The sequence below is a fragment of the Panthera onca genome, chromosome A1 (genome assembly GCF_046562875.1).
Source record: "Panthera onca isolate mPanOnc1 chromosome A1, mPanOnc1 haplotype 2, whole genome shotgun sequence".
Lineage (NCBI taxonomy): Eukaryota > Metazoa > Chordata > Mammalia > Carnivora > Felidae > Panthera > Panthera onca.
The window spans coordinates 127,668,690-127,680,980 of NC_138339.1; the positions used below are offsets into that span (position 1 = coordinate 127,668,690).

Consider the following 12,291-nt stretch of genomic DNA (forward strand, 5'->3'; position numbering starts at 1 on the left):
GCAATTTTTCTCAAAGAGTATCACTTTTTCCCATTATATGTATCAAATGAATACACTCTCATAACAGTAAATAAATACAGAATATATATACTATTATACTCTATAAAAACAAGATGTATGATTTCACTGTCTGATGTGAGATCAGGTCTACTATCCCCCCAAAAAATCTTCAAATTTTCTAACACAGTAGCTAATAAAAGCAAAGTAAAAATGACAAAAAGGTAAAAAGTAAAAAAGGGCAACAGAGAGTCAAATTCAGTGTACAGGTCAAATAAGAGCACAACTGAATGTTGACTTAAATAGCCAGTCATAATAAGGCCAAAGAAACAAAGGGTTTGGCTAAGCCTCCACCAACCTTACCAGCCACAGAAGGCAGATTCTCAAGGGCATGCACCTTGTTTTGGGCAGCGGAGGAGCGTGTACAGGAAGAGGCTAAGAGAACATTGATACCCTGCCCCCAAGCTGCCATTTGCGCATTTCTTAACAAGCAAGAGAAATAAAGAATATTTACTGAAAGCTCCCGAATCTCGAATGGAATGGCATTGAGGCATTATCCAACAGCGAGCTTGAAATGACTCTTGTGTCCTTCTGGTAATGAAACTGTTGAGGCATTTTCCCAAAAAAATTTTCCATTTTTATTCTTTGCTTTAATCATCCAACAGAAAATCTATGCTTAGAGATCTCCTTGGCATCTAGATCCCGAGAGGCCACAGAGCAGGGCCCACAAAAGGAACCCTTGCTTTATGAGGTCACTCTTGGGCATTCCAGTATAGTGGTAGTCTGCAGTTCCCTGGAGTAAAATCCTCCCCATCTGACCTATGCAGACAGCTTGTCTTCCCTGGGAGACTAAGCACCTCAGTTCAGCCAGAGGGTTATGAGTACACAGGAACTATAAAGCTCCAGGCTAAAGGTGAGAGACAGATGCTAGAGCTAAAGCAGACAAAAGCCCTTCCTTCTTCAGAAGTATCCCCATCGGATAGACAAAGTCCCTAATGTGTTAGAAAGAGATAAGGGTCATATAAGAGGGAAAAAAAAAAAAGTTCTCTGAGTTCTAGAAGTCAATAGCGTAACTCTAGGGCACAAGACTGGACTGGAGACACCAGGAATGACAGAAAAGATTTTGATGGGTTTGGGGCTAGAAGGCAAGAAAACGTAGAAACAGAGAAGGTTAGCCATGCCCAGCACTAGCTAATTGGGGGGATGTAATTGTGTGCATACGATCCTCCTAAACAGAGTTTAGGGGATAAGCCTGTGGGGTAGAGATACTTTATGTGCATGAGCAATAGGGTTTTTGCTCGGTTCAATTCTTGGGATTAATATATTCACCATGCTTTCATACTCCTAACCCCTTTGGTTTCCAAGGCAAATCTAGACAGAGTGATCTGAGGAGCCCTGTGCTGCACTAAATCTTTAGTGGCTAAATTGATCAAATTTGTGCAAATCTAAGTTCTTGATCACTAAGAAAAGGAAGTAACTACCGCAATGCCTTTGCTGTCACAGGCATTCTAAAACAAGTGTATATGACTGTTCCTGGTAGGAAAATACTCTTAGAGGCAACCAATACACTGAACTGGGAAATAACATCTGATTTATTCAGTTTCTCCATTTAAAATCATCAACAGTGAAGCATGAAGAACCACTCTGATTAATGTCCCCAAGATTCATACTTCAGCTTCTTTCTCTACATTCTCTCCCTCAGGGATCAGCTCTTCCTATACCCCCTACTGCCTTCTTTGGTCATATGCCCCCTAAATTCTTCTGGGCTTGTGGCTGACATTCCCACAGTGGTCTCCTGGAGCAGCTGCTGGGAGACAGTCTGAAACAGTTCTCCACCTGAATCTGTTTCCACCTTCCCCCAATACATCAATGCGCCCACTCCCCCTGGGGCACACAGAAGGCCCTTTGCAGGTGTGTGCTGTATGAGTATACAGATGGATGGCATCAGGGATCCTCATGCTCACTCAAGTAGCTGAGCATGGTGCAAGTCCATCCCCGGGAACCCCAAAGGTATACATACCTCCATGCCTTCCCTCTTTAAGCATCAAAGCACACTTTGGGGGAGAAATAGAGAGGAGATTAAGAATGTAAAGAAATCTTTCACAATGCTTGCAGGGGTGAAGAAAGTTGGCCAGCTGGAAGCAGCAGAGAAAAATCCAGTTGTTCTTAGTATACCATATCAGCATAGCTAAGCCCATCTGAATGTGGTTTCTGAAGTCACTGATGAAGACATCTAGTCCGGGAATGGAACTCCAGCTGGTGAAGAGAATCAGAGGCGACAAACTCATCCAGGGTCCACAGAAATCATCCATATTTTCTCATGGACAGGTGGACAGGACGGGAACACTGGAACAAGAAGCCAAAGGGCCACCTCTTCTACCCTTTTGGAAGCAATCCACACTTGGCCCCACTTGGGGACACACAAGCTGAGCATGGCAGCTTGGGGACTCAAGTCTTCTGGCCAAGAGTCATTCCTTTAATCGTCCCAAGTAACTGGCACTGAAACAAAAAGTTCACATATTCTAGCCAAACCCTTTTACAGCCCTTGCTGTTTTGTAGGAAATTCATAAAACTGTAAGTTACAGAGTTCAACCAGCTTATTTTTGAACATTGGATGAGAAAGCAGATAGACTTGCCCCGTACCTCTAAGAGTCCTGCAATCCTTCAACACTCTAACGGGAGTCAGGTTTGTGTCCAAATACAATATACCTGCTGCTGCTTTCTGTCTAGAGCAAAAACACGAAGAACCATGCTTATTCTGTTGAGCCAAAGATCTCCTAACTCCTACCAACACCAGAAAGTAACCATTATTTTCACGACTTTCATTAACTTCAGTTTATGAAAGGAACTGTCAAACATGCTGGCACCTGGTTTGTTATCTATGGAAGTCATACAAGGGGTCATAGTTCATGTCTCTAACTCTTCTGGGCTCCAGAGATCACTTAGAAAGAAAATGGAGGGAAACCAAAGTTTACCATGTCAGAGAAACCACTGCCATCACACAAAGGTTTGGAACAAAAGGGAATTTGGGGGCCTCCAACTCGGACAGTGTCTTTTTAGGCTGACATGTCAGTTACTTGAAGAATGTCTGGAGATTCATTCTGTTGGAATTTACCACAATGAGTATTTCTACAGCCTTCTCATATGAGATCTCTAATTCTCTACAGTAAAGTTTGTGAGTTCCAGCAGACGCAACAACCCTTAACAAGGACCTTATGTCAAACCCTCATGTAGCTGCTAATTAGTAGATGCATTCTCGGGTCTTCACCACTGCAATTACAAGCCATATCCTGCTCCCTCCACTGTGTTAATATGTGGTGTATGTTAACAGCCAACAAGTTGAGCCCCTCAGGCTTGCATTCAAAATAAGGGGAAAAGTTTCCATTCAGGGTACGTGAAACAAGTTAAATGACACCAAAAGGAACAAATTCAGAAGGTGGGATCCTCTAAAGGACACCTGACCCCACTTATACAATAAGTCAATGACATGGGGCAAACGGGGAAAGAAGGGGAGCTTGCTGGCTCTAGATTGAAAGAATAAAGAGAGCAGATGTGATGGGTGGACTCACATGGATCCTAATTAGAAAATTACTGTCCAAAGGCATTCTTAACCTTCCAGGAAATTTGATTTTGCCTGGGTACTGGGTGATATCAAGAAATTGTGGTTTATATTGTTCGGTATAATAGTAGCATTATGGTTTATACAAGAAAATGACCATATTTTCTAGTGATATTTATGAAGGATGTAAGGGTAAAATGACATGCTGAGACTAAGTTTCTAAGCATTTTTTCTTAATTTTTTTAATGTTTGTTTATTTTTGAGAGAGAGAGACAGAGTGTGAACAGAGAAAGGGCAGAGAGAGAGGAAGACAGAATCCGAAGCAGGCTCCAGGCTCCAAGCTGTCAGCACAGGGCCTGACGCGGGGCTCAAACTCATGAACCAAGAGATCATGACCTGAACTGAAGTCGGATGTTCAACTGACTGAGCCACCCAGGCATTCCTAGTTTTTAAGCTATTTTAAAGCTTTTTAGCAAAGAAGAGAGAAATGGAGAATTATATGAAGTAACTGATGTAAATTCTTGGTAATTGTTAAATCTGAGTACATAAGGGTTCAATGTACGATTCCCTTTATTATATGCTTAAATTTTTTCATGTTTAAAAATTCATGTGAAAAAACTGAAGCACTGAGCTAAAAATCTTTGGTAATAAAATGTATAAAAGTTCCTCAATCTACAATATAGGAAAGACTTTACAAAAAACATAGCTTTAGGGCACCCAGCTGACTCGGTCGGTAGAGCACGTGACTCTTAATCTGAGGTTGTGAGTTTGAGCCCAACGTTGGGTGTAAAGATAACTTAAAAAATAAAATCTAAAAAAAACCAACAGCTTTGCCTTTTCCTCTAAAAAAAATTCTAAGAAGCAGAATCTCTCAGCAGCCACAGAACCTGGGTGGCTCTTATCTCTCTTCCTTCCCCGCACACTCCATATCCACAGGGCGAACTGACAATACCTGTCTCACCTAGGCCAAGAGACCTAGCAAAAACTGGCTTTCCAGAGCTCAGCCTCCTTGTCCTGTTCTCATGTGGTTTCTCTGACTGGGGCCAGGGTTGGGTGAGGAGGGGAAGGTTTGCTTATCATAGCATACTGATTTTTCTGGTCTCTGAAATGAGGTGGATTACAAAGATGATCCCTGTTAAATCCTACCACCATAATGCTTCAAGGGATGAACACATGTTCCTTGGACAGATATATATATTCAAATGACAGATATTTATAGGCATATATACGGATATATATGTTTTTATATATAAAAAATTATATATATTATAATATATAATTATATCTTAAATTATATATGTATAATAAATTATATATATATATGTATTATATATATATAATTTTTAAGTTTATTTATTTGTTTTGGGGGGTGGGGAGAGAATCCCCAGTGCAGGGCTCAAACTCACAAACCGAGATCATGAGCTGAGCCAAAAACCAACAGTTGGATAATTAGGCGCCCCTATATATAAATTATTTTAATCTCCATTCTAATATGATTAATAGATACATTCCTGAGTTCCTTCACAGAACACTATTATTGCAATTTTTAAATAATAGATTACTTTATATTCCATTTTACTCCTGTCAGTGACACACAAAACAAACAGAGCTTATCATTAGATAAAAGCTCAGTAACTTCTAAATCAGTGGCTACAGACCCTCAGTTCAGGAGTCACAAATGGCAAATGATTTTTAAAAATGACCTTGGTTCTTCCTTCACTCAATAAGTCAAATAATGACCTGGCAAGTTGGTCACTGTGACAGTGAGTCCTTATACTGCCCCATGTTGCCAGAAGCCATGGATAAGACACTTGTCCTCTTCTTCAACTCCCTGTCTGAAAATGATAAAACACAAGAAAGCTTACCCAATTTTCGTGACTTCTGTAACCTAATTAATTACATAGGTATAATAGCAGCTAAAATCCAAATCAACTTTGGCATCATAAGAATTACTGTATGCAGTTAAAACCCTTTACCTACAGGGTTCACTGTTTTTCTACCGTACAACTATCCTCCAACACAATGCATTGGCAAAGTCACCATAATCACTTGGATTTCTGGGTTATAAAATGTGTGAATACCCCCCATCCCAATTTCTGGTCTTCAAGAATGCTATTTCTCTGGTGCCTGGGTGGCTCAGTAGGTTAAGCATCCCACTTCATGTCACGTCATGATGTCACAGTTCATGAGTTCTAGCCCCATATGGGGCTTTGCAGTGACAGCACGGAGCCTGGAGCCTGCTTCAAATTCCATGTCTCCCTCTCTCCCTCCCCCACTTGCCCATGCATGCGCTCTCTCTCTCTTTCTCAAAAATAAAAACAAAACAAAACAGAGAAAGAATGCTATTTCTCTCTTTGACTATTATGAATATAATTACCTTGGTTGGTTTGCCTCATGTTTACAATTAGAAATAATGAAAAATACCTCAGGCTCAAGTTTAAATCATTTTGTAATTAAGCACTGATTGATTGTACAAGACTGTGCAAAAGGCGAGCTTAAATTTACAACTTAATTTGTTCACGTAAACTGCCTTCAACATACATGACAACTAAGATGTGTACAGGGTTTGACATGCATTTTGGAAGAAATCACACAGAAGCAGCTGCTTTTTCAATAAACTTGGCCAGTTTCACATCTCTCTTGGTCAGTCCACCATAGTCATGCGAGGTTAGGGTTATCTGCACCTAAGAGACACAAAGGTAGTTTTTAAAACCTGTAGCTTGCAATTCATGGTACTCATCTTTGGTGGTTCAGAAATCAATCTATTATTCACATTCACATTTGAGAATTAGGGAGGTTAAATGATTTACAAAATACTACATTACAAATCATCACAGCATTTCCAAAACCCAGTAAACTCCAGGGACAGAGTCTGCTTCAGGCTGGGCCCAGCAGCCGCCCAGGGATAAAAAGGTCCTCTCATATGAAGGGCAATTCAGCTGCCAGCATCTCAAATCTTGTCTCTCAAAAAAAAAAAAAAAAGAGAGAGAGAGAGAGAGAGAGACTAAGGTTCCATTTTAACTCCCATTACTTTAATTACATGACTATTTTCAGGCCACTGAGAAAAACCAAGCTATCAAATGTAATATCTTAGCAACCACGTTCAGAAAAGCCCATTTCCAAATTAGGGAAGTGAGGTGGGGGTGGGGTGGAGGAACAGACTGTCACTTCTTGAAAAATAAATTAAAAAGCAAAAGCAAAATTATGGACAAAGAGAGGAAACTAGGAAAGAAAAGTTTATCGTGGTACCTGCATGTTCTGAATTACTCTAATAAATCCCAACTACATCAGGAAATTTTCTCTTTTTTCAAAGAGGACTTTTAAAGAGAAAACAGAACTGCATAGAAATCTAGATGATAAGATATTCCAAATGTCATGGCCATAAAGGCAAGGACATTTTTCAGGGGGTACCATGATTGTCCCTACTGTGCCCCCTAAAAAACTACATAAAATCTTTTTCACCTGCTCTTTGTCTTTAGAAAGCCAGTTCCCACTTAGAATACAGAATTTAATAAACAGTTATTATTTAAAGCACAGTTCTTGAGCATATTTATTTCAATAAGACAAACGAGGCCCTATCTTTCTTATTTGCTACGATTTCTTGCACAAATTTATCTGCCTGGCTGATTTTCAAGTGTAATCCAGAAGCCCAACTTGGCCCAACTCGCTCCTATTAGTTTCAATAGAAGACAAGCATGAAAATAGAGCTTTGTCATTGCTCTCTTGAGCAGATATGAAAATTTGTTACTAATTTGCAATAATACACAGGGATTCTCAGCAAAAGAATGAGAAAGAACACTTTCATAAAGCACAATGACACTTGGCTGCAGAGGATGACAAGGAAGAATGAAGTTTCCTGAACCCCATAGCTAAGGTGATCCCCAAATAAGGCAATTTAGTTACCTTGTTATACACATTGAACCATTCCGGGTGGTGATTCATCTTCTCGGCTTGCAGGGCAACTCGGGACATAAAGCCAAATGCCTGCATGAGATGGAGCTGAAACTGATTAGTGGCACTGCCCTCTACCCTGGACCTGAGACAGAGAGAGACCAGAGCAATCCAGCCAGATGAAGACAAAGCTAGGATCCTTAGGGAAGCCTGGAGAAATCAAATATGAAAGGGACTGCTTTCCAGAGAGCTGGGGAATGGTGTAGCAGGACCGTGAACTGCTGCTCAACAGTGAAAAACAATCAGGCTCAAATAAACAAACCAGGAAATTGGTCTCACCCAGTGACCTGTCTGGACTGTTTAATTGTCCTCAGGACAAGACCCTCCAAAATAGCACGGGAATAATTTCCCTTCAACCTAGTGCCCTGGATCTCACTACCTGGATCCCAATCTTATGGGTTACTTTTCCAGTATCATCACTCCTTTTGTTTGGTGACTGGGTTGCAAACTAAGGCATCGACCCCAAGACTATGGAAAAATAACTTCCAAGTGTGTCTTAAGCAAAAGCACTGGCAGAAATGAAAAACTTCCCCATCCCATTTCCCAGAGAAGACAGGAAAGGATAAAAGACTGTTTTTTGACATCTAGAGTGAAACAGGAAAGACTGTCTTGCCTGCTGTGGGTCTTCTCGCTGTTGCCCAGCACGGCCATAAGGAACAGAAAGTGGACCTCCTCGGAGCACAGGGACGCAGATTTGGCCACAGGCCTAAGTGCAGACCTGCAGGGCTCTGTCTTCATACAACAGGGAAAGTGCACACCTAATTGTGCTAAGTGGAAGGCAAACCTGTTCTGAGAGGATGATAAACTTTTTTCCTTTTGCTTGTTTTCCAATTTTTATGAAGGCAATCGCTAACAATACGAGGGTCTGTCTCTCATGTGTCCAGAAAGCAGAAATACTCGGTAAGACTCTAAGGTAATGGCACATTAGCTACAAATTTATAGAATTCACAGGGCAGTACCCATTGTAGCCACATAAACAAATATTCAATTTTATTACCCATATCCAGAAAATCCAATCTGATATTAGCTGAGCCATGTTTTTCAGATCACCCAACTGACAGAAGAGTGGACTTCCAAGTTAGTGATAAATACAGAAAATGCCATTTTTTTTAAATATGAAATTTATTGTCAAATTGGTTTCCATACAACACCCAGTGCTCATCCCAACAGGTGCCCTCCTCAGTTCCATCACCCACCTTCCCCTCCTTCGCACCCCCCACTAACCCTCAGTTTGTTCTCAGTTTTTAAGAGTCTCTTATGTTTTGGCTCCCTCCCTCTCTAACCGTTTTTCTTTTTCCTTCCCCTCCCCCATGGTCTTCTGTTAAGTTTCTCAGGATCCACGTAAGAGTGAAAACATATGGTATCTGTCTTTCTCTGTATGGCTTATTTCACTTAGTGTAACACTCTCCAGTTCCATCCACGTTGCTACAAAAGGCCGTATTTCATTCTTTCTCATTGCCACATAGTATTCCATTGTGTATATAAACCACAATTTCTTTATCCATTCATCAGTTGATGGACATTTAGGCTCTTTCCATAATTTGGCTATTGTTGAAAGTGCTGCTATAAACATTGGGTTACAAGTGCCCCTAGAAGATGCCATTTTTTAATCCATTCTGTGTCACTCATTATGATTCCTATCACAGAATGATTTTATTCAGGATCAAGACTCCCATTTTGATATTAAAGGCCTGAAGGTTTACCTGTCAGGAAAAGGAAGAACATGCAAGCAAAATCCACTTACCCATGTATGGAATTATTAGTGGAAAACAATATTCACTCCCCTACCTCTTCTCATTTCATAATCTGATTATCTAGGTTATGTGAGGGGAAGAATAAGTCAAAAGTGAAAGTCTGTTTTACCTATTCAAATACAGGGCACCTGCGTGGCTCAGTAAGTTAAGCACTGGACTCTTGATTTCGGCTCAGGTCACAATCTTATGTTCTATGAGATCAAGCCCCGTGTCGGGCTCCGTGCTAACAGCACGGAGCCTGCTCTGGATTCTCTCTCTCCCTCTCTCTGCCTCTCTCTCTCTCTCTGCCCCTTCCCTGCTCACACTCTCTGTCAAAATAAATAAATAAACTGAAAAAAATCTTATTCAAATACAGAATTAACCTGCATTAAATGATGTATAATGAGAATTTTTAGTCTGTTTGCCTATAACGCTGTACTCTTGTTTAGCTTTAAAAGGCTTCCAAAGTTAAGCACTCCCCCTGAGAGATAGTAATACAGTCATTAGAGGCAGGGGCTTTTGTTTTTGGTTTTTTTTTTTTTTTAAGGTTTATTTATTTTTGAGACAGAGAGAGACAGAGCATGAATGGGGGAGGGGCAGAGAGAGAGGGAGACACAGAATCGGAAGCAGGCTCCAGGCTCTGAGCCATCAGCCCAGAGCCCGACGCAGGGCTCGAACCCACGGACCGTGAGATCGTGACCTGAGCTGAAGTCGGACGCTTAACCGACTGAACCACCCAGGCGCCCCATGGGGCAGGGGCTTTTGAACCAGAAAGTGCTGAATTTAAATTCCAACTCTACAACCTGTCACGTGAGCCTCGGTTCTCTGGTCAGTAAACTGGGGATCATAATAAAAAGCAGTATGTAGTCACCCTAATAAAAATGAGATGGGTGACATACAAGCACTCAGCACAGCTCCTGGCCCCAAGTAAGAGATCAGCAATGGCACACACTGCTACCATGCACTGCTCTGGCCAAACTGCATATGATAAACCCTATAGAATGCAACGATAAGTGAGAATCACAGTCGTGTAAATCGAATATTCCAGTTGGTGTCTCCCAGAAGAATGGCATTTTCCTTTTCCCACATGTCATAAATCCTAGACAAATAGAGAATATACTATGGAGTAATACCCTGATGCACACTGACTGAGGAAAACAGCTTAATGATAAGAAATTAGGTGGGCAAAGTCAGTTACCCAAGCTCTTAAACCCTGTGGCCACAATTTCTTTCAACTATGTTACCCTAAAGGTCCAAAGTGACATTTAGCATCCCTTACTATTTCCAAAGAACCAAGTGGATCAAGGGGATGATTTGAACATAGTCAGAAGCGCTCCTCAAATTTTTAATTACCAGCATGCTCTCAGCATGGTAGCAAAATCTACTCTATAACAGATAGGACTTAAAGAGAAAACTCATACACTAATAGGTGCACTGACCAAAGAAAAACCTACCATACCTACATAGGGCGTAAAAGGGGTGGAAAATAAAGGGTACTTCCAAAGATCCTCCAAATCTGTGTATTCCTCTGCTTTACATATTTCAACTGTCACCTAATATTTGCATTTAATTAAATATCACAAAGCCCAATAAACCATTTACACAGGATCTACTACTAATTCTTCCCTAGGGAGAGAACGCTTGCTTCTGCTCTGGGAGCAAGGAGACAATTTCATAATCCTTCTTCCATATAACAGAACCAAATAATCCCCCAAATATTTTTAAATCCACAAATTAAAAACATGCATAATACTCATTCAAATTAAAGTAAAAAGGATTTCTGCAAGGAAGTGAAATGAGTGGAGAGGAAAAAAGCAAAACCTCAAAAGGGAATTCTGATTATGTGGCATTAATAAAGAAGGAACAGGAATAAACAGCAAAACTGGCAGATGGTGAAAAGCATCTGTCCCTTCTTTCTAAGATTTCTTTTTACAGCCCTAGCTATTTGTTACCAGAATGCCAGTTGGAACCTAAAAGCCTTGAGCTAGCTAAAAGTACAGGCTTTCTAAAACCATTCCACCAAAGAAAACTGCCAGGAGCCCAAGGCAGAATAGACACCACTAACGATCCAGTGAGAAGCTTAGAGGATAGGTCTGAGAAGATGGACAAAATGAACTAGAAATTGATAAGAGTTTATAAGAATTAAAAATAAGTACAGAAGACAAAGTAGATCTAACATAAAGGTAACTTTTTTGAGTAAGAGAACAAACACAGAAAGAAATTAGAGATATAACTCAAAAATTTTCCCAGAAATAAAAGATTTAAATCTATTGATTGTAAGAATTCAACCATTTCTACACATCCCAGTGAAGTTAGTGAATTTGATGACTTAAAAATCCTTTTGGCATCTAGTCAAAAGGATCAATTCATTTATACAAAGAAAAATAACCTGGCCAACTTCAAACTTCCACGTGCCAACATTTAACACAGAAATCAGAGGAGCAATGCCTATAAAGACTTAAGGAAACCAAAGTGCAAAGAATTTTATACCCAACTAAACTGTTGTTCAAATGTAATGCATCCTCTTCATCCTTTCTATGGAAATTTTTATTAAAGGATGAAATATAAGTAACTACAGATGGATGGAAAAACGGTACCAAAGGTACAGACAGTAAGCAACAAACTGACTCAGCTCTAGGAATATATTTAAAACAACTGCAGGGACTGTAGTCATGAAATGCAATGCAATGTTATTAGCTATTAGAAGAGATGGAAGAAAAGGGGAAGAAATGGAAAAGGTAAATGAAAGTTTAAAAAGTCTGAAAGTTGAAAGATCCAAAGTATATTTAAAGCACTCAAACTAAAAATAAAATGAAACAAAACTGCATGGTGAAGGGAAAGTAGAAGAAAGTAGAAATTCAATTTTGATATTGCTCAGTGGGAATATCACTATCTAAAGAAATGCTGTCTGAAGGGCTGCCTGGGTGACTCAGTCAGTTGAGCGTCCAACTTTGGCTCAGGTCATGATCTCACAGCTCATGAGTTTGAGCCCTGCATTGGACTCCCTGCTGTCAGTGTGGAACCCAGTTCAGATCTTCTGTCCCCCCTCTG

General features: G+C 40.3%; 2 protein-coding genes across 5 annotated transcripts in view; both read right to left on the reverse strand.

Annotated features, from left to right (window-relative positions):
• CATSPER3 (cation channel sperm associated 3) overlaps window positions 1-734 on the reverse strand; it is a 30,891-nt gene extending 30,157 nt beyond the window's left edge. The window contains exon 1 of the mRNA XM_060636096.2: window positions 512-734. Within this exon, the coding sequence (XP_060492079.1) occupies window positions 512-633 (122 nt within the window). The 5' untranslated portion in view covers window positions 634-734. The remainder of the gene's footprint in view (window positions 1-511) is intronic.
• Window positions 1-12,291, reverse strand: part of PCBD2 (pterin-4 alpha-carbinolamine dehydratase 2) — a 78,852-nt gene that overhangs the window by 20,633 nt on the left and 45,928 nt on the right. Inside the window, exons 3-5 of one of the 4 annotated variants that reach the window (XM_078450892.2) lie at window positions 7,460-7,555; window positions 6,098-6,240; window positions 5,297-5,391 (exon numbers count right to left, since the gene is read on the reverse strand). In XM_078450892.2, the coding sequence (XP_078307018.1) occupies window positions 6,145-6,240; window positions 7,460-7,555 (192 nt within the window). In that variant the 3' untranslated portion in view covers window positions 5,297-5,391; window positions 6,098-6,144. Of the gene's footprint in view, window positions 1-5,296; window positions 5,392-5,987; window positions 6,241-7,459; window positions 7,556-12,291 lie in introns of those variants that run through there. The other 3 variants (XM_078450896.2, XM_060636099.3, XM_060636100.2) reach the window with 3 other exon arrangements.